The sequence below is a fragment of the Plectropomus leopardus genome, chromosome 2 (genome assembly GCF_008729295.1).
Source record: "Plectropomus leopardus isolate mb chromosome 2, YSFRI_Pleo_2.0, whole genome shotgun sequence".
Classification (NCBI taxonomy): domain Eukaryota; kingdom Metazoa; phylum Chordata; class Actinopteri; order Perciformes; family Serranidae; genus Plectropomus; species Plectropomus leopardus.
The window spans coordinates 28,654,193-28,675,485 of NC_056464.1; the positions used below are offsets into that span (position 1 = coordinate 28,654,193).

At 37.8% G+C, this 21,293-nt stretch overlaps 1 protein-coding gene across 1 annotated transcript in view; it reads left to right on the forward strand.

The window, feature by feature from the left end:
- ca16b (carbonic anhydrase XVI b) overlaps positions 1–21,293 on the forward strand; it is a 139,603-nt gene that overhangs the window by 69,051 nt on the left and 49,259 nt on the right. The window contains exons 3-5 of the mRNA XM_042507475.1: positions 4,041–4,220; positions 12,973–13,121; positions 20,887–20,982. Of these exons, the coding sequence (XP_042363409.1) occupies positions 4,041–4,220; positions 12,973–13,121; positions 20,887–20,982 (425 nt within the window). The remainder of the gene's footprint in view (positions 1–4,040; positions 4,221–12,972; positions 13,122–20,886; positions 20,983–21,293) is intronic.

A 21,293-nucleotide genomic window follows, 5' to 3' on the forward strand; every position in this document is an offset into this window, starting at 1 on the left:
TTGTATCGGAGCAATTCAGATTCACCATTTTTTCTCTGCAACAATGGTTATAGATACATTCTGCCAAATATTGTCATATCCCTGGAAGGCGAGCTGTGATATCAGTGTAACTCGCTGGTCTTTGTCCATCATAAGTGTATAAAATGATCCACATACTGCAAGAATTACCTTATTGCACCTATAAAGATTTTCATTTGAGTAAGTGTGTCGCGCAGCCCGGTGTGTGAGAACCGTTCTCTCCGTGCCGTATGCTGAATGTAGTTGCAAATGTAGAGTGTAATGTTTTAGATAAATCAATCGACAACATTTTTAAACATGTACTTATTTTTAATTTGTTCACCTCAGAGTGGCAGGGCTGCAGTGAGAAAGGCTTAACCACTAGGATTATAGTCATTCTGATGGATGGCAATGAGACAGATTAATCGACTGCAGCGCAACCCTCACTTATCTGATTTTAGCGCTGCTCCTCCTTTTCTGTTCTTGAAAGGCAGAATTATCTCTCTAGTAGTAAATGGGATGTAATGTGTGTTTTAATGGAAAATTAGCAAAAGATTACACTTTTCAATAGTTACTCTTTGAATAAAAGAGGCCTGGGAAACATTTCACTGGGTTCAGTACACTCTACTTACTACAAAATGTGTTTCTGATGTGATAAATTCGCAGCACTTTTTTAACTTAATGGTATTTATTTATAGCTTAGCTCTATCTTTGTGTACTACCAATAAATCATGCGTTGTTTCTTCTGCTTCTTTCATGCTCCGAACATCAAAACTGTTTTTCCTCACAGCTGACCACTTGAATTTGTTATTATTGTGAGATATGTCAGTCATATTTAATGAAGCCCTGTATATCTCAGCAAGATCTCAAATGGTTTTTGTAGTTTGCCACAATTCACTTAAGAGGCGAAGGAATAAAAGCAACAAAATGGGGGTTGAAACTGCCCACTGGAGAACCTGAATAGTTCTGTGTTGTTTATTGTTGGTAGCCCACATAGCACACTTTGTCTGTTAGGGGAATGGTAAATTTTCAAAGCAACTGGAGGCATTGTACTTCAGACAGCTCTGCCAAAGAGAATATATATTTTCTGCAAACACAAATGGGGATGGAAGTAAGTCATAACCAATTGCACAGCTGCCTCAAGTGTGTACTACTTTAACAGTATAAATATACAGCTAACCCTGCACAGTCTGAGCTCCAATGTTTGTCCTTAAAAACATTCAGAGACATATACTGAAAATTAAGTTGTGTATACCCTTGGAAATGATTTAGCTCGCCTCACAAGCGCCATCATTGAATAAAACATGTCATAGCCCAACAGACTCTGGATTTTTGAAACAAATACCGATATTTAGTATTTTACATGATTTGCAGGCCAACTTAATGTTATTTTTGTGTGTGTGTGTGTGTGTGTGTTTTGTTTTAAATATAAGGGCATAACAAAAACAGTCAGATACAGAGATTTTTTTTCTGAATCAAAAAAACATACTAATCATACAGTTGATGTTTTGGGGGTCTGTGAATGCAGCACAAGTGAAACTGTTTTCCTCAGCAGCAGTTTATTGAACATGAGTCACAGGTTGGACAATTGAGAAACAAACTGTTCAGTGTTGATTATAACACTGAAGACTTCTTTTAAATCAATTTGTGGTCTGATTTACCAGAGCTGATCAGATTAAATTGATGGATTAGGGGAGCAGCTGCTGCAGAGGCGAGTGAAAGCAAACTTTCTCCTGCTGCTGTTTCACAGGTTAGGACCAGCACTCGACTGTGGTGTTAATGTGGTTTCATCTAAAGTAGATTGGAAGAAACAATCGACAGTACTTTTCCCAGAAAATCTATGTGGCAACAGACGATGTTGTGTTGCTTATCTGGCATTATCTGGGAAACCACAGTGATGACAGTGTTACTACATAAACTCAAACCTTCTTTTGCACTTCTGTTATGGAGTTTCTAATGTGTTTATGCCAAAATATTGGCAATAGGCTGATATAAACCACTATATTAGCCTGCCTGACTCATTGGTCTACCTCAGTGGCTCCATATGTATGCTAGACATTTATATCACTGCAAATCTAATGGAATAGTGGCAGAAATAATGGTTAGATATCTATATTCTATTAAATCATGGTATAGAAAAAAAGCAACAAAAGCCATTAGATAAATATTGTTTAGACTATAGGGGACATGGCAAAGAATTGTGATTTAGTATTGAATGTTTTACGTTAAATAGAAACAGAGCAACATGAAAATCTCAGTGCAGTCTACTCTCTGAAACCCAGATTTTGGTTACACTGTGATAATGGGCTATATAAATAAAACTGACTTGACTTGACTTGACTCTATGGTTTGACTCCTGAAGCTAATATCTGCCTCTTTTTAGTTTGCTACATGTCCAGCTTTTTTCTTCAGCTGTCCCATATTGATTTTGTTGTCGATTCTCAGTGAGACTGGCCTCGACAGCAAGGCTTTTTACATTGCAGGGAGTCATCGGCTTCAGTGTTTATATAAAATGTATTGCTTCAGGGAGCTTTAACATTTAATCAAAGAATTGTTTAATTGAAGTTATGTTGATGGCCAGGTTATGACTAAGTTATCAGCAAGCACAAAACATACGAAAAGGAAGATTATATACAGTATATATTTATGTGTGTGTGTGTGTGTGTGTGTGTGTGTGTGTGTGTGTGTGTGTGTAATAAGGCAAACATTAAATTTGCTCCATTTAATATAAATCTCCCCCTTTGTATTTATGATTGGCAAGCAGCTTCTTCTTGCCTTAAAATAATAGTATTGCATTCATTATGGGCTCTGTTCCAGGGTGAGAAATATTGGAAGTTGTACTGGAACAGACATATTGGTAAGTGTGAAGCCTTGACTGACAAATTTAATCCTGCTTGCTAATGCAGTCATTAGTAAGAAATGCAGGAAACCTATTCCAACCTTTAAATACAATCCAGACTTTACCAGCCCATAATCTTGCAGGTGATATTTAGAACACAGTTGAACTGAAGTTCAGTCACTGGACAAATCTGGGACATTTTCAAGTTTTTATTGCACTTTTTTCCAAACCTTGTGACATATTCATTAGAGAGACGAATGAAATGATTCCTGTTTATGTGTCTGAGCTCCTGACAATGCATGTTTATGGCCATTGATGTTTCAACGTGGTAAAACATTATATATTTTAATATAATCCTGAATGGCGCTATATTTTTTCGAGGGATTCAAGCACAATGTCTTCGACTGCAAGGTGTTTATACATTACAAGACATAAAGCCACCCTTGATCCAGGGTGTTTTGCCGAAGAAAGGTTCTCATATCTTTTTTACAAGCCAGTAGCAAAGTTGCCCTACATCTGTAGGGAATGGGATCATGAATATTGTGTTAACCCAGAAAAGTTAAAATCCATGCATGCTTCCTTGTTCCCCTGATCCCTGAGCTTTTGTTGTTGCATTGGCCCATTGTACCCTAGAAGAGATCAAGGGGACCCCTGTCGGTTGTGGATTATTCCTTTGTAGAAGCGCCACTGTAGGGGATAGAGGATTAAAAGAGCAGACAGTGGATGGGGATTCTACAGGAAGTTCGTTTGCAGCACACACTGCACATTAATTGTTAAAGTGGAGTATTTTCATTTGAAAAGCCTATTTGGTGTAATGTTTTTTTTTTGCTATTCAAACCTATCCAAGGCACAAACCCATTCTAGGCTCATTTTTAGTATGTGTAGCACTGTAGAATTTGCCTCATTTGACTATTTATATCATATATGGACAATTAACGCTGGAATTGCCTGTAGCCTGATGATGAATTTTCATTGTGTTTACATGTTTTCCCAGCTGTTGGAGGGGTTTAGAGGGCACTGCAGCTGAGTGAATATAAAAGAATCATTGTCCTCTTTCTCTCATTTCCGTTAAGGGCACATTGAAGCCTGGCCGCTGCTGTAGCAGTGATATTGTCACAGTGTTTCTAATTCTGTGTGTGTTATTGTTAGAATCTGGTGACTAGTCTACATTTTTCATAAGCTTTTGTTTCTTCTATTCCTGCAGGAAGCCATGGACCTCGAGGCTGGGCGGCCTCATACCCAGAATGTGCTGCGAAGAACCAATCACCTGTGGATATTGTAGACGAACAAGCCTCGGTTTCGGAGGAGTACCAGGAGCTTGTGCTTGACAAGTTCAACGCTGAGTCCTCCAATCAGACCACCATGAAAAACACTGGAAAGACAGGTCTGCATCACAGAATCAGTTACAAACTAATGACACCACACAAACTTTCAGTTTCTCTTTACTGTATTACTTTTTCATTATCATAAACCTGTAATAATACCAGGAGGCTGCATAGTAGAGTTGGAATGATTTTCAGTTTTTCCGGTCCATACCAACCTGCAGTAGGAGCTTAAATCGGTTTAATTTTATGCAGAACAGCTGAAGTATCATTTGTTTTTATGACCCATTCTAGTAAATATAAAAAGTCCACATCAACAGCCTGTGCAGATGGCATCAAAATGCAAAATCCAACTTGTATTCTAAGTAATAAGCAACATGACAAGGTGATCATCATAATCTTATGTTTATAAACTCACTACCAGAGTCAATAGTGTCTATGTTAAATTCCTCGAGTACTTACTTTTAAATATACTGGTTTTTAAAGTTGTTGTTTTGGGGTTGTTTTTTTATCTCAATGCTTTGTTAAATATTGTCACAAGACATTTACAAAACCTAATGACGCAGCCCACTGGATGCACCCACTTGCTTGTAGAACCAGTAGACTTGAAAGTCTTGTAGATTGTAGTCGTGAAAACTCAAACTGCTCCAACTAGGCCCAAACCTAGTGTCGAGTTGGGCAATTTACTGTTGGATAAATATGTATCAGTTGGCAGTGATTGTGTCATATCATTTAAATTAAGGTGGCTCTCGTTTAAACCTATTGATGCAAGCACTGCTAAATCATTTAGCAGCTAAGTCTTGAGGCAATATAGATTTACAGATTTTTGCATCACTGTTCAGGAGTACCTTCATTTTCCGAGTTTTTTAATCAGTAGCATAGCCAAAACCAGACATTCTGTGTGGTCGTTTTATCTTTAAACAACTACATATACCGTATATATACTGTTATGCATCGATAAAGCATAAATATCACAAATTCATTGACAGATTTGAAGTGCTTCCAATGGCAGATTTCAAGTCAAAGCTCTTTTTCAGTGAAGCACCTAGTACTCACACAGTATCAGCCTGTCCCGATGCTTGTAAATCCGACTGTGATTTTAGTAATTCTTTTGTTATTGCCTTCATTGTACTGCTCCCTGCTCTCCTTTATCTTTCTCCAATCCTCTTTGTATCAGCCTGCATGCCTTGTTTACAGAAACATTTTAAAGCTTACTTGATTAACTGCCACTTCAAACCATCGCCACTATTTCTTCTTGGGTTTTTTTCAATCAGCTAATCCGCGGACCATTGGTGTGAAAACCCTGACCTTAATTGATCTCCTCTGCTTCTGGCACTGTTTCTCTCAGAGAGTAGTTTCATCTTTTGCGTTTGATCATAATGAGAGTTGTTAGCCTCCATGACAACCAAGACCGCTGGGACAGCCGAGCAATGCTGCAGGCTGCTTATTTACAAAGATGGAAATAACACGGCTGGCTGTAATTTTGGGCACAAATAGTACAGAGGGAATTTTAGATGGCTAAGCACTGTGAAAATCAGGAAAATAGAACAATGTTGCCACAAAATATTGTTATTGCACACACTATTTAGATGAGGTTAAATTAATATTCAGCAAATTCGCAACACACTATAATAAAATTAATTAAAAGTGTCCCCTAAATTTATATTTTATCAGACTTTATTTGCCTTTACTGCTGCTCTTTGGAATAACAATGACATAACATGACAGGTTGACTTGATTGCTCATTATGATTACATTTTTTGATTGAACAGTAAATGATATATTACATTACCAAGATGAAATTCACTTCAGCATACAACCTGCTTGAAATATTTAATAACGTTCAATAACTTTTAAGATTATACATATTCAGTGATGTTTATCAATTTTCAATGTAGTGAGTCCTAGGGATCCACAGGTGGTCATTGAAGTGGGTCCATGGGAATCTGAATGAGTCCCCAATCTTTTTTTTTTTCTTTTGATAAATTATAGAGTTTGATGCTATATAATTCTAATTATGGTTAATGTATGCATGTTTAAATTGTATCCCAAGTTTAAACAAAACAACAAACAAACAAAAAAATATCACATTTAATAATTTTATCTACAAAACCACAGATTTTGTATGGATCTACATTACACAAATGTCACTGCTTGAGTTGAGTATAGAGACAACCAAAATCATCTACCCAGGATCAAGTAGGCCTAAATCATCACATCCCCTGGCTGGTAAAGCTGCACTGACATGAGGGGATACAACATGCTGTCTGTTGTCTTTTGTTTTTGCAATAGGAGAACAGGATATATATATAATAGATATAGTAATTTCCTACATTTGTGATTATGGATATGTTTCATGAACCTAAAAATAAAAAGTTATTGTCCAGCTCTCCCCAAGACCTCCTGCTGCCCCGCTGCCTTTGCCAGGAAACCGCAGCACTACATTGCTACAAAAACTTCAAAACCAAAGTTGAGAATAATGTAAAAAGCAGTGAGTGAACTTTCTTCAGCATCGCATAGTTGTGTGGTTGTCTTCTTCACTTGAAATGTGGATGAATGAGTTCATTGACTATCTTTTGTGCAAGTTATTTATCCTGTAAGATATTTGTCCTTCATGTTATTGGAGAAAGGAACTTTCAGAATTTTGAATGTGATGCGATTTTGTCCTCAAAAGAAACTTTGGCCCTCTGAGTTCTTGTTTTCCACATCACGACTTGCCGAGTCCAAAATCTTTTATTTTTCACGCGCCTTCCTTGACAATGTTTTCTTGTTGAATTGTTGAAGTTGTTAAAGATGACCTCAAACGCGACACAGTCTATCAAAGCCCATTGTTGTCATTGTTTGGTTGTCAAAGCGCTGTGGCTCTCAGGAGCCGAGCAGGGGCCCAATGGTGACACTTCACTCACCTATTACACGACTGCTGTCACATATGATCATGGCTGTAAGCATTTTGTATCATGAGAAGTCAAACATGTAGTATCTCCTCTCATCTGAGCCGCAATGCTTCACATGTCATGTCGCTCTTTGTCCGTTCATATACAGTTTTGCCATGAGATGAGAACTACTGTTTTTTTGGCTTCTTCAGTTATTTCTTTACATTTGTTAAGTCTTTAAATGTCAGTGAGTGTCAGACTTTAACCTTTTAAATGTATTTTCAAAGTATATTAGTTTGTGGTAGGTATTAATCACGTATGATGCAGCATAGACTCTTAGAAATGCGTGAAAATAATTACAATTCACCAAACCCCAGCAATGAAACAATATAAAGCATACATTATTAGAAATGCATCACTATGGACTCACTTTACTTGACACATACAGTGATAACTTACTACAGTTGACTGTTGAAGTGTGTATAAGTGAGTATAGGTATTTATAACACATTATAAGCCCACTCAGTCAGCCTCTAGTTTATAATTAGTTGAGCATTCATAAAACCCTTTCCAGTTACATATCTTTATAAGTCACATCTACAATGTTTTATTACAGTTGATATAGTGCATTAGTAAGCATAATATGTTTTTATGAGTGTAGTCATAAAGCATTGTTAATGTACTATAATTCACTATAAATGCCTTCATATTGCATGATAGATGTGGTCTTCATAAAAACTGTTGCCCAGACAACTGCCTGACTTGCAGTAATCTCAGTCAACTGAGGGTCTCCGATCGATGATTGGAAATTCTGACTTTTATGGGGCAGCCCTGATATTTTTAGGTTCATAAAATGTCCAAATTAATGGATATGTACAATATGACCATAGACAGTCCTAATCTTATTTCACAATGTCATCTGTGACACAAAATGCTGGATTTACTCATCTCATTGATAAACCGATGGTGGTTACCATCAAAGGTAGCTTTCAGCTACATTGTAATAATATGATTGTGCCACTAGGGCTGTGCTATATCATATCATTCATTTTTATACTAGAATTCGGTTTGATATGATAAGAAAAATTCATATTGTGATAAAGACAATTTTCCAACTTGCAGGCATCATGATGTGTTACCATTATGCACGGCAGCAACAAGTACGGCAGAAAGCGAAACTGTTACGGGTTCTGCAGTGAAAGTTAAGTTCCAAAAAGGGGAACGACTGTGATTGTGTGGAATCAGTAGCGAGGGTACATTTTCTGTATTTGGCCATTGTTAACAGTATCTGTTTCTCATTTGAGTAATTGTTGTTGTTCGCATTCTAAAGAGAGGGGATCATTTTCGTTTAGTTTTTGAGGATTATTTGAAGACAAACTGTTATGTTTATGCTGACATATTAACTATTTTTTTAGTTGCAATTCTATATTCTTAAAAATACTAATCAAATATTTGTCAGTATATTGTCATATCATCATTAATATTTTTAAAAAAGTAGTCTGAAATATTGTTATATTATTTTACGGCTAAATGGCCCACCCCTATGTGTCACTGATTGATACTGTACTGGCTCCTGTTGATGATGACCCGATGATGCTTTACTGTCCAGGGGACGCGCCTTGAAACAATATTTTCCCCGGTTGCCGCCATTTTTATTTCATCTGCGCATATATCTCGCACACAATGATATCCCATTTGTATGTATTTGGCAGTATTATAGACGATAAGATTGACACATTGGATGCCAATTTGAAGCATTTTCCTGATAATAGTTCTTGCTGTATCCATTAGCAAACATTGCATCTTTTTTGATGCTGCCACTCGGTGGTGCTGAAGTCCAAAATCCTGCACAGACGAGCTTAAACATCCTTCATACTATTTAAAAGTCAATGCTGTAATTAAGAACTGAGTGACTAGATCTTAAAAGTTCATTGAGATTGATTTCACAACATTCCCTTGTGCCTTGACCCGCTTTGAGATTGAACTGATTGGCTGCCATTCAAGCGGCGTTCCTCAACAAAACATTTCTCAGTAAAATTTCAAACAACTCTCAACCAAATTCATGAGGAATCGGAAGGCCCCAGAGACATTTGCATTGATCAAGGATTTACTTTCCCTCACACTCCCCTTCTCTCGCTGGCTGTGATTCAAGGTCTTTTTGGCTTAGCTTCTAATTCCTGCTCTGCTGTTGGAGGGTTCAAACACACCCAGGGCCGCATCTCTAATGAAACTCCCAGGACCAGGCAGCATCCCCTTTCCTTGACTTTCGTTGTGTTGCAGACAGGATTACACTTCTTCAACAACAGCAGAAAGAGGGATTTATTACCCTCCCTGTAAATATGCATGTGTTTGCAAAACAGTTGCACAATTATGATCATGTGATGGGTAGCTCTTTCCCATGCAGACAGATTTTCACTTTGACCTGATGCTTTCAGTGATGGAAATCTCCTTCATCTAAGACCTTTTCCTTCGTACTGTGGGCCATCAGCTTAAGCAGCACTGGCACGTTAATACTGCTGGCAGATTCTTTCTTGCCTCACGACAGGGGCTCAGCTCATCCCTCATCACACAAGGTTCTCCTCTCTTCAGATCTCCTTGTCTCTCTGCTCCTTTTCTCTGGATCTCACACTCGTCACAATTCTTCCTGCTAGAAATCATCGCGCAGAGATCTGTTTCACTTACCTTGATTTCACCCATTCCCTCTGCACAGCTTGTTCATCGTGTCATCTGTGTTTACTGACAGTCCGTGTTTGGTTGTACACATGCTCATCCTCTGGGTTTGCTTTGTGTGATATGATTATAAGTGGGCTGTCCTTATCCAGAGAGGCTGACTAAATCCCCCTGTAACAGCAGAGGATCAGTTGACAAAGCACTGGCTCTAATCTGGCTAATGATGTCAAATGCAGACGTGGTAAAGGGTTATAGATACATTAACATGCAACCTCAGCCGGGACAGCAGAAGGATGATTATATGCCTTGTCATGATGGCGTCTCAGATGCCTTGGAAAACTGGAGAACGAACAAAGCTTGAAGTCACCCATACATGACACCGCTGAGTACATTTACTAATGTTGGTCTTCAGGAAAAGCAGACAGGCTGAATTTTTAAGGGGAATTCAAATTGCTGTTGTCATGTAAAAACCTCATAACAGCAGTAATGTCTGTGCTTTAACCCCAGGAGGAGGATTACATGGCCCACTATAAATTGTGAAAATGTTATGACCCTCAAAAACCCTCTCAGAAGCCACTGCAGGATTTCAGAAGTGCTCCAGCCCGTAACAGTGATATTTTTCTCCACTGAAATGAGAAATTTTGGAGTTACTGGACATTTTTTTGGCAGATAGCAGCAACATGCAAAGCTGTGGTTTCATCCCCTCTGTGATGAAGCTGTTTGACACGGACAGCTATCTATAAGCGAACACCAATATCTAGCAAGAGACGTCATTATCTGTTCAATTTTGCAGAAAAACTTCTCATGCAAGTGAAAGGGTTTTATACTGCTCTACTTCCTGAATTTCAGGCTTTTGGTAGGTGAGAGAATGTTTGATAAAATCCTCGGAGCCTAACTATGTCCTATGTGTATAACCAAACAGAGAGCTCGCAGGGAAAACTGCCATTATACAGAACAATGAAAAGCTTTTTTGTTGCTGAGAATATTCGTTGGTTTCACTGGTTTAAATTTGATTTAAGACCAAAATTATGAATATTTGGTCTATATATTTGTCTATATATTTGTACAAAACATGTGATACTGAACTACTTTGTAATTACGAGTATAATTGAAAATTGTTTCACTTGGAAAAAAAAAAAACATAATAAAACATTTATGGAAAAAAAAAAAAAATATATGAATATTCATTAGAGCTGGGTATCGTCACTCAATACTTAAAAGGTATCTACCGAAAAACCTAGTACCATGTAGTATTAAAAAGGTCTCCAGTCAGACGATAGCTGCATTCGATCCCGTTTATGCTGAGGATCTGATCCCAGACCAGCCAGACTCCCACTGGATCAGAAAAAAAATGTTGCTGCCATCTTCAGCATCAAGCCATTCTCATAGTCTGTTTTGTAGTGAAATTGAGCATGGTGTGTTTGATGGTGTTGGCAGTTCAGTGTGCCACCAAAACATTCGCCACCTCATTCACATTATGGGTATTGAGTGAAGTACTCTTTTTGCATTGGTATCATTTTAAGGGTACTAGTACTGGTATTTGTAATGTAATTCTTTAAAGGATACTCAGTATTCATTCAGAGGAAATGCTTACAGAAATCAAATAGAATGATCCTTAGGTAATTTGCACAGTATGTTATTTTACATCACAGTCTGTTATGGGATCTCAAGGACCTGAATTTACATACTTATATCTGCACCTATGCAAAATGACTCAGCAGGTAATTGTAACAATATCACCTAATAATAATGACTTTATTAAGAACACAGAAAAAGGACCATAGCGTACTATGTAAAAACCAACAATACTCCGTATGCCAAAATACGATAGATTCAATAAATACAATATAAATCTGTGAATACACAGCACTGAATTATTCAAGTTCATATATGAAAAAGACAAAATTCAAGTAACTGACAACAACTGGCAACAAACAAACTGGAGTGCCACAGGCTCCACAGTCTGGATGAAAACCAGACTAAGCTTAGCACAGGGTTGGTCAAGGTCTGAATAATACAATTTGAAAGCCTGCACATGTATCGATACATGAGATTCCATGCTAAGGCAATGCAGGTAAGCACACCAACATCAACAAACATTTGGCTGGTCCTACACAATCGTGAATTCTCTGCATGCATGTGTCCCCTAGAACTTAAATGTTATAAAATATCGGAAGTGTTTTTGCACATATTTTTTGAGTTACATTCTTGTTTCTGGGCTAATGAGATTCAACTGTAAATACTATCAAAATGCATTTATGGGACATTCATTTTCATAACCAATAATGACAGCATACAAATTCTGCAAAAACATCTACATGAAAAGATCTTATGGGGTAAAATGGCAAACCTCAAACCACCAAACCATGCAGCGAGTTTATGAGAGAGCAACCACAGTCAACCAGAAGGATGTCAAGGCCACTGGAAGAGGCTGCTGTGCGCTCTTTCTTAAGGGCAATCAATGGCATCATTGTGAATGTGCCCACCACTGACTTTACAACGATGATGATTCCCCACATGGAGCGTCCTCCAGATCCAAACAATGTCAGGCCGTGGGTTGTCAGGTAGCAAAATGTCCCTCTTGCTGCTCTTCTGGCCACTAAAGTCTGGATCATTTGAGATATTCCTAGCCTTTCAAATAAGACTTCAAAAAAAAGGATAAAAACACAGCAATGAGATGTAATGACAATATATTTTTATTCTGTGTAATAGCTTCAAAATAAAACCAAGTCTGTGTTCAAGGCAGTGTCTTTAACATCCAATTTCATCAAAAAAAGATGGTGTGGAAACCAAAAGTGGTGTTTGTGTAGTTCGTGTACTTTAAACACTAAAACTAATCAGAGCCAGTCTACTGTCTTTGCCAAATGTTTTTGTTCATGCTGATAATGTCCCAGGGAAGTAACAATGCCTAATAAATAAATCCAACAGTGTCTGAAGCAGGTAGAAATTCAATTGTATCATTTTATCGTGGAAAAAAAGATGGATATTTTTAGATAACAAAGTGCATCATCTCGGGATCAGAAGCTGGAATAAATACGAACACCACAGAATTGAAATGTGTTGTTTTGAGATAATTGAGTTGTCAGTGCAACAAATGACAATTGAGATGAGATAATGAGAATTAAGTTGTGATTTTGAGATAATAGGCTTAAAATAAAAGAATGAGCAGCTTCCACTGCTCTGAGCTTCAGTCGAATCTTTCTATGACTACTCATCAGCTTTTTCTCTGTTTGATTCCATCTTTGTTTTTTTTACCTCTCCTCGTCTCCAGTTGCTGTTCTTCTGAAGGATGACTACTTTGTAAGAGGTGCTGGGCTGCCAGGGCGTTTTAAGGCTGAGAAGATGGAGTTTCACTGGGGCCACAGTAATGGATCAGCAGGCTCAGAACACAGCATAAATGGCAGAAGGTTTCCTGTAGAGGTAAAGCATCCTGTCACTACAACACACTTTGACAAATGTGCAATTTGGGGCCTTGAGGGTCAACACTGAATATTGGAGCCTGGTGCAGAATTGAGGTAGCATGTTGATGTTTCGTAAGTCCAATTTTACTTTGTCCCTAAGAAGCACCACTAGGTTGAGGGCTGTAGTCAAAAAGTGCTTTTAGGTAAACGCTGGCTTTCAAATAATGGTGGCATGGACCTGCTTACACCAGTATATTTAACATTTAATCATTACTGTGCTTAAGTATAAATTTGAGGTACTTGTACTTTTACTTGAGTATTTTCCTTTCATGCTGCTTTACACCTTTACTCCACTACATTTACAAGGGAAATATTGTACTTTTCACTTCATTACATTTGTCTGACAGCATCAAAACATAAGAGAGGAGTTTATAAAATATGATGATTTTATATATTAAATTGACAAAATGTATTAACAAGTACAGCCTCAATAATTAGAAAAAGTAAAGTAAATACATTTTTGAGGTGCTTTTTTTCCTTTTTTTTTAAATAAAAAGCATTTTGGGGGGGGTATTTTCTTTTTTTTTTTTTTAAATAATTTTGGGTTGTGGTATGAGTTTTAAATATATATATATAATTTTGAGTTTTATGACGTGGGGTTTTTTTTTAAACTAAAATTTAACAGTTTGGGGTATTTTTACTTGTAATACTTAAAGTGCATTTTTCTGGTAATACAAACTTTGACTTAAGTAACATATTCAATGCAGGATTTAAACTTGTAACAGAGTATTTTCACAGTTTGGTAGTTGTGATTTTATTTAAGTAAAGGAACTGATGTGTTTAACTGACTGCTTAAAAGTCACATCAAACAAAAATAGCAGTCTCCTTATTAATTATAATATTCTAAAAATGTGGCTTTCAAAAAATGGGGTATCAGTATCTCAGTGCATAGGGGCACCGACACATGCGTACGAACATTTTGAGAAAAACTCACCCTTTTACAGTCGTCATGAAAGGGGAAATAAGCTCTAGAAATCAAACTCTTTTTTTTGAACCAGTCTGTAAGCATATTTATTTCTGCTGTAAAGTTGGGCATTTTGTCATGTACATTTGATTAAGGCCCAAAGTTAAGCATATTTAAGGGCGGGGCGGCTTGAATGACAAGCTGCCTGCGAGGCGTCAACACAGTATGTAATTCAGATTCATCCCTCGCTCCTCCACAGCTTTACCCTCTCATCCAAATATGGTCACTTCTGGTTCCAAAAAACAAGATGGTGATTGCCAAAATGCCGAACTTGTGGCTTCAAAACAGCAGTCTATTTGACTATTTGAAGAACTTTAGTTTTTGGATACCTTCATTTTTTTTCCCGCTTGGTTTGCACACACAAATAATTTTTTCTTAGTTTTTTGGTGCAAAATGATAAATGCAGTGCAAAAGTGAAGGGGCTTGATATAAAAATGAAAAAAAGAGAAAAATAGTAAAATATATCTGTTTTTACTAAAGTGGAAGATCTGCACAGTGTTTTGCAGCTATGTGTGAAATATTGACTGGGGGATGTGCAAACATTCACAGTATGAATCTAAGGAGAAAACGTTGTGCATGTTGGGAGATAGAGACGCACGTTAATGTCACGCCTAATGTCAGAATGTCAAGAAAAATAGAGTTTGGGGAGTTGTTCGAATGATACACTGAAGCTGAGGTTTGTATTTTTCCTGCTCCTGAAGGGCTTTTTTTTGTACAAGGTCACAACACATTTCTCAATGCCATTAGTGCCAAAAGACAAATAGCAGACAAAGGAAACAAAAAAAACAGACAGCAAGTAATAAAGAAAAAGCAGAAAAGAAATTATCACCTAAGCTTGTAGTGCAGATATAAAGGGTATTAAGTCTGAAACCTTTTGGTATTATTTATTCTGGCCTCTGGATTAAAGCAGAAATCCAACTCTTTTTTATGTGGTGCAGAGAATTGGTTTTTAGTGCCTTTCAAATTTAATGATTTACAGTGCCATTTCTATTCATCATCTAAAATGAATTTGCAAATGTGTCATTTTGTGGGGTTATATTAAATGTTTTTTTCATCCCCTCTGTTGTCAAATGGTTAATAATTAGTGTAAATATAACAGTGTATGAAAACAGGAAGTGGCTGTTAGTTTGCCTCCATGTCCTATCTCCAAACACGCAGCTCGAGTCCTCCAGTGTTTGCTTCTTGGCCCTGTTCTGTGGAGCACTCTCTGCAGGCACGGCTTTTGATGCTGAATGGCTGAGTAATTAGATTTATTTTTGCCACATCACTTTGTGTTCAATGTAGTGTTAAAGGGCACCGGATTATATACAGCCATTATAAAGCTGTTGTGCGTATGGCTCCCTTTGATGGTGTGCGTCTAAATAAGACGACGGAATTCACTTTAATGACCAATTTAGGCTGCCGTTAGAAAAAAGCTGAACTAGACAAAGAAAATTATGCCCTCCAGATACATCAGTTCTAGATGTAAAATATAGAATTGTAGCTTAACATGTCTTTGTGTGTAAGGCCAAGGTTTTTGCATTGAGCTTCTTGTCAAAGGATTTAAGAGGATGATATTCTACTTATGAAAAATAAAAAAATAGAAATAAAAGAAACATAATGACGCCTTCCAGAGGCTACATGAGAAGATTTTGACATAGCTACGTTAAAAAAGAATAAAAACAGAAATAGTGACTTGGAAAAAATATGTCCACACATTTGCGTATTTAAGGAAAAATAAACACATAAATGAGATTACAAATTGGTTCAGCTGCACAGGAAAAACATCCAGCCAACCTGAATCAGCTGTAACAATTTGATACCTCGTGCTGCAATTGAGAGTGCAGAAAACTGAATAATGATAGTGCTGTAAAAGTTATAAAATTGAAGAAACCCTTTCAAGGCCTTGAAATGGTTTGGAATTGACAGAATGTTTTTGAGTATACATTGTTTTTGCTATCATTTAAAATATGTTCATCAAAATCCCAAAGCATGTCAAACATTACATGACATACATATGGTCCTTGCAATACTAATTCAAAATCTAGGGCTGTGCCCGTGGCTTAAGTGTTGAAAATTAATTGGTAAAACATGTGGGAACCCTGATTGAAAACTAGTTGACAAGGGAGTAGAAAAGTTCAAAAAGATACCTAAAATGAATGGATACGTGATGCAGTAGAAATGCAGACCTTGTCTAAACCTACTCACAAAACAAAAAGAAAAAGGGACCAAGCCTATATATTGACAAATACTGTGCCCTGTACAGCAGGAAAACATATAATAATTATTTCCATGTTTTTAAATTAAAAGTGTTATTTAAGCATCAGATTAAAATCAGTTTAACAGAACACATTCAGGAAGAGAGGAATGAAACAAACATGAGTATTGGTCCAGATAATGGGCTACATCTGTCAGAAAAGGTTGCTTTAGAGTATTTGTGCCTCCGCGTGGTGCCTGTAAACTGGCAACAAATACACAGATTTAAAATGAATGCAGCAAAGTGTACAGCAGCAACCATGAATGAAGCTCTGCCCGTTGGATGCAAAGGAGCTCTGATGTATTTTTCATAACTCAAAGGATGGGTGACCCTCTTTTTGTAAAATGTATTCTGCCAGCATGTATGTGGAGAGCACGCAGCCTTGGTAGGATTGACTTGACACAGAGTACAGCATGGGATAAGGCTTTCGTAAGTAATACCATGGAGAAATGTTCAAAGAAAATGACCACATTAGGTGGCGTCCTTCACCTGGTAGAGTGTGCACCCCATGTACTGAAGGCTGAGTCCTGATTTGGGGCTGCATGTTGTCCGCTCTCTCACTTTCCCCTTTCCTGCATATCTCCAGCTATCCCATTTAATAAAGGCAAATAAAAGAGCCAAAAAAATAATCTTAAGAATAGAAAGACCACATTAGAAAAAAATAAGGCGAACAAAAGACAGCTATTCATGGCAATCTAACAGTCATACCCTCATGGGAAATGCAGTAGTCTTGTCTACAGGAAGTATAAAAAGGAATATTCCCTACACATAGCAGCAAATATGTTTCCTGTCAACTACATACTGCGTGCAGAAACGGCAAAGAGTGGGAGGTCTGCTTTTTTTCAAAAAATAATATTATTCTCTTTATCAATAAGTCAGCCTGCATGTATCAAACATGATGCATTATTTCACTCACTGAATCAGAAGGTGAAAGAGTGTTATCGAATGATGAATGGTTGAAGGGGAACTGATTATGCAGGATCTCGCCTTTGGCCATTGAACTGCTTCCTTGCAAGATGTGGCATTTTCATATTTCATATTTATGCCTTGACAGAGTTTGATGTATTTGAGATTATATTACAGCCGACACGACGTGCACAGCCAAAATCCACGTTCATAAATGTTTGTGTTTGACATACCCAGTGATCTCTTACAGCAGAGGTTAGCTTTTGTTTTGTTGTGTATATGTTTTGTTCTTGGATAGTTGAGAAGCATGACCTTGGAGGTTGAGCTCCAGGGCTTATTTGTCTCTGCTAAACAGAGACTGTTTTCCAATCTGCTGTCTAATTATCTCCCCACTTCAAATGAGTCACAGTCTGCCCTGAGTCACTTATAGCACGCTGCATAAAGCATTTACACTTAAAGTGGGGTAAAAACCCTTAAAAGTGTTTATCCCACCTGCCCATAAGCTTGAAAAAAACACACAAATATAGTTCACACTATATTTGTGTGGGGGTGGAAAGACAAATTCAGTGAGCTGTATTATAGAGCTGCTCTGCCTTTGTAACATGGTCATATAAAGAAACAAACAAAAAAACAGCAACCACGGCTGCTCGGCCTGTGGCTTCTGAGCTTGACATTAATCTAACCATGGTCTTTCTCATGCGAGTGTAGTGGGGAGATCGATAGATGGACCACCTGTTCGCTCAAACAGCACAATGAAAAATGAAACAGTGGATTTTTTTTTCTGCCTCAGGGTACCATAAGGAGATCTTTTCTAATAATATATTAGGGTGTCACCAAGGTTAGATTAATTATACATGGATTACAAATCACACCTCGGAAGGGTACGCACAGTATGAAGTGTTGGGGTGGGTGTACGGTGTGGTACATTTCAGAAAGAGAAAAGCTCCGGCAGCACTGAAAGCATAGCTGCACTCAAGACTAATGGGGATGGATATAGCGACCCTGAGAGCTCAAAGCATATACTAAATAGCGAAAACATAGGAAACACTACCAAACACATAAATGTGATGGAACTAAAAACTGATGAACATGCCTGAACAAGCAACTGCTGTGGTTCGTGCTACATGGATTTACTGAACCCAAGAACCCACCAGTGGTGCTAGAAAATAAGTGAACTATGAATTGGTTGGCTAGAGGGACTAAGGCTAGGTGTATAACAAATACATCAATATCTGAGTCATACAATCATATCTTTTCTATTTACGTGTGTTGAGTTGCATTGAGCTCTCACGGCCTCCGAAGGATAAAAGGATAAAAGAATGATGTGTGTTTATGGTGTCCGACTTGCAAAGATAACACATGATCAACATAGAGAAAAGTTCTTATAATGAGCTGTATAACAGGAGATAAACAACTCAAATCCAATTCGACTGGCATGATTTTGAGTCGGGTACAGCCCTAGTTATGAGTGCACAATCTTAGTGCACACAGTGTAGTGCATTTTGCCATACTTCTCAGTGCGAGGCACTACAGAAGTATCCAATTTGAGACACAAAAATGTTCACTCTCGTCCTATTCTCTTATGCTATCCTTTTTCACTCTCTGTGACGTTCTGTGTTATGAATCTGTCACGTGAACGACAAAGTTTCATGTATTAGATCAGTAACACTTACAGAAGGAATTTTGTGATACTTAATTGTTCCTGAAAATTAATGCTGTAGCACTTAGTAGGTGCATAAATAAGGTAGACAGTTCTGAGAAAATCATGCTGTGTTAAAAAAGACACATTTACCTGTTAACAACAAAATGCAGCAGTAGCACAGCTGTAAAGCATAAAGTGAGGAAGTGAGAATAAATTTGTGCCGCTGTGATAAATCTAAGATCTCTCTGCACACAAACTTATTTCGTGTAGCTTGTCTTGCCTCAATATCTCGCTGTCTTGGGAAATCATGCCAAACATGACTTTGTTTTTCACCTGTTTGTGCTAAAATGGAACTTGGGAATGCAGAGCAGCTTTCAGCGCTTCTGTTTGTACTCACTTTGTCTTGAAAAAAATATATTGAGGGCTTATAAACTGAATTTAGACTAAAGATGGGCTCTGGAGATGTGGACAGTGTGGGCCGTCTGCTCTACGGAGAAAACTGGAGGTGAATTATAAAGCTCAAATGTTTCTGTTTGTCTTTCAGTTTCCACCTGGTACCTCTGGTCTCCCACCAGCTGCTCTTGGTTATTGGTACTCACAATTTGTAGATTTGTCTTTACATATTTTTCTGTCTAACAGTATGGTTAATTTTGTCTTGACAAAAACAAACATATCTGAATGTCTTAAGAGCGCTTAAAGATTGGTCAGACCACCTGTATGTCCTGCTTAAAATCAGCAACATTGCAGTGATATCTGTGGACATAATTTAAGTTTCACAAAGAGGGGGCTTTTTGTGCCAGCGCTCACAAACACCCAGTGAAACGAAGCGTGCAATCAAGTGATTCAAATCGCTTTCGGCAACATTTATTTTTATTGGCTGCTCTGAAAGTGTTTGACAATTGAATATCGTGTTATCCAGCGTGCGGTTAATAAGAGCAGGTCACGTGAGCCAGTGTCAGTGAGTAAATGAAGCCTGGGGGGGGGCAGCTTAAATGGGTAATGTAGTTAATAACATCTGAAGGGTGATGAATGGCTGAAGCTCTTTCTTGCTGAGTTCTCACACAACAAATTAGTTCCATTAAAGGCTGCAGTTAAAGGAACTCTGAAGTAAACTGATTACCTTAAATTATCTGGATTGAGTCTTTTTGTACCTGGTTTAGGCCTTTGGTACACATTAATGGATTTATCCTTATTTATGCGCCCATTTATTAAGACTTTTCGCATCTGTTTTTCAGCACAGCCAGTTGTGGCTGGGTTTTTTTTCCTCCATAATTTCTCTTTGAACGCAGAAAAAAGGCAAGCTTACCCTTTAATTAAATCAACATCTAGAACCTTTTTTTATTGCCAATTAACTTGGTTCAGTGACATGAAAGGGTTTTTCATTTTAAAGAGGATCGAGACAGCGAGATGATGGGCAGCTCCAATTGCTACTTTTAGAATCATTTGCTGATTTTGATCAGCACTACCGTAATATGTCTGCTTTGAAATGAAAGGAATGAGACTCTTTTTTTTATCAGAAAGCAGAGCCGTGACAGGTATATGATGCATTCAGTGTACGATGGTTCTCACATTGTATTCACATAAGCTTTGTTGTGAAATTACAAGTGATATTGTGGGTGATTTGGGGTAATTGGACGCAATGATTAGAAGTATGCCATTCTGTTAGATCTCACAACAGGTAAAGAGCACACTCCTGCAGCTCTTCCTCTTATAGCTCCCGACTTGTCTCCATGAGGACGGTCACCCTGAGGAATGGGATGCTGTATTTCTCCAGCATCTCCCCAGGAGTGGCAGAACACAAAAAGGAATGACACAGATTATGGGAGATTTATGGGAGTGATAAATACACCCTCTTTTATGCCCCTCAAAACAGCTTTTCATCAGCTCCTCAGCAGTGTGTCCAAGTGATTGATGACAGGACTGTTGGTTCTCCTTGTCCACTCCTCAAGCTGTTTATGCTCTGTTTCCCATCCCAGATGCAGATCTACCTTTACAATTCAGATGACTTTGACAGCCTCAGTGCTGCCATCAAGGAAAGACGCATCATCGCTGCCATGGCGGTCTTCTTTGAGGTAAGGTCCAAGGGTCAAGACAGATGTAATCCAAAGAAAACAGAGACTGCACAAGTGCATTTCTACCTAGAGTGGGCTTGAACATAAACATGGTCCATCCATTTGTCTGTCTACCACATCTGTTCAGAGTAAAATATCTCAACAATTATTGGATGGATTATCATAAAAGTGGTACACGCATGCCTTGATGGTGGATTTTCACCACTTTCATCACAAAAAACTGCAAAACTAATAATATTCCCATCAGATCATGAATTGAATATGTTAAAATGTCTATCTGCTTAATATCAGCATGTTAGCATTTGGGCTTA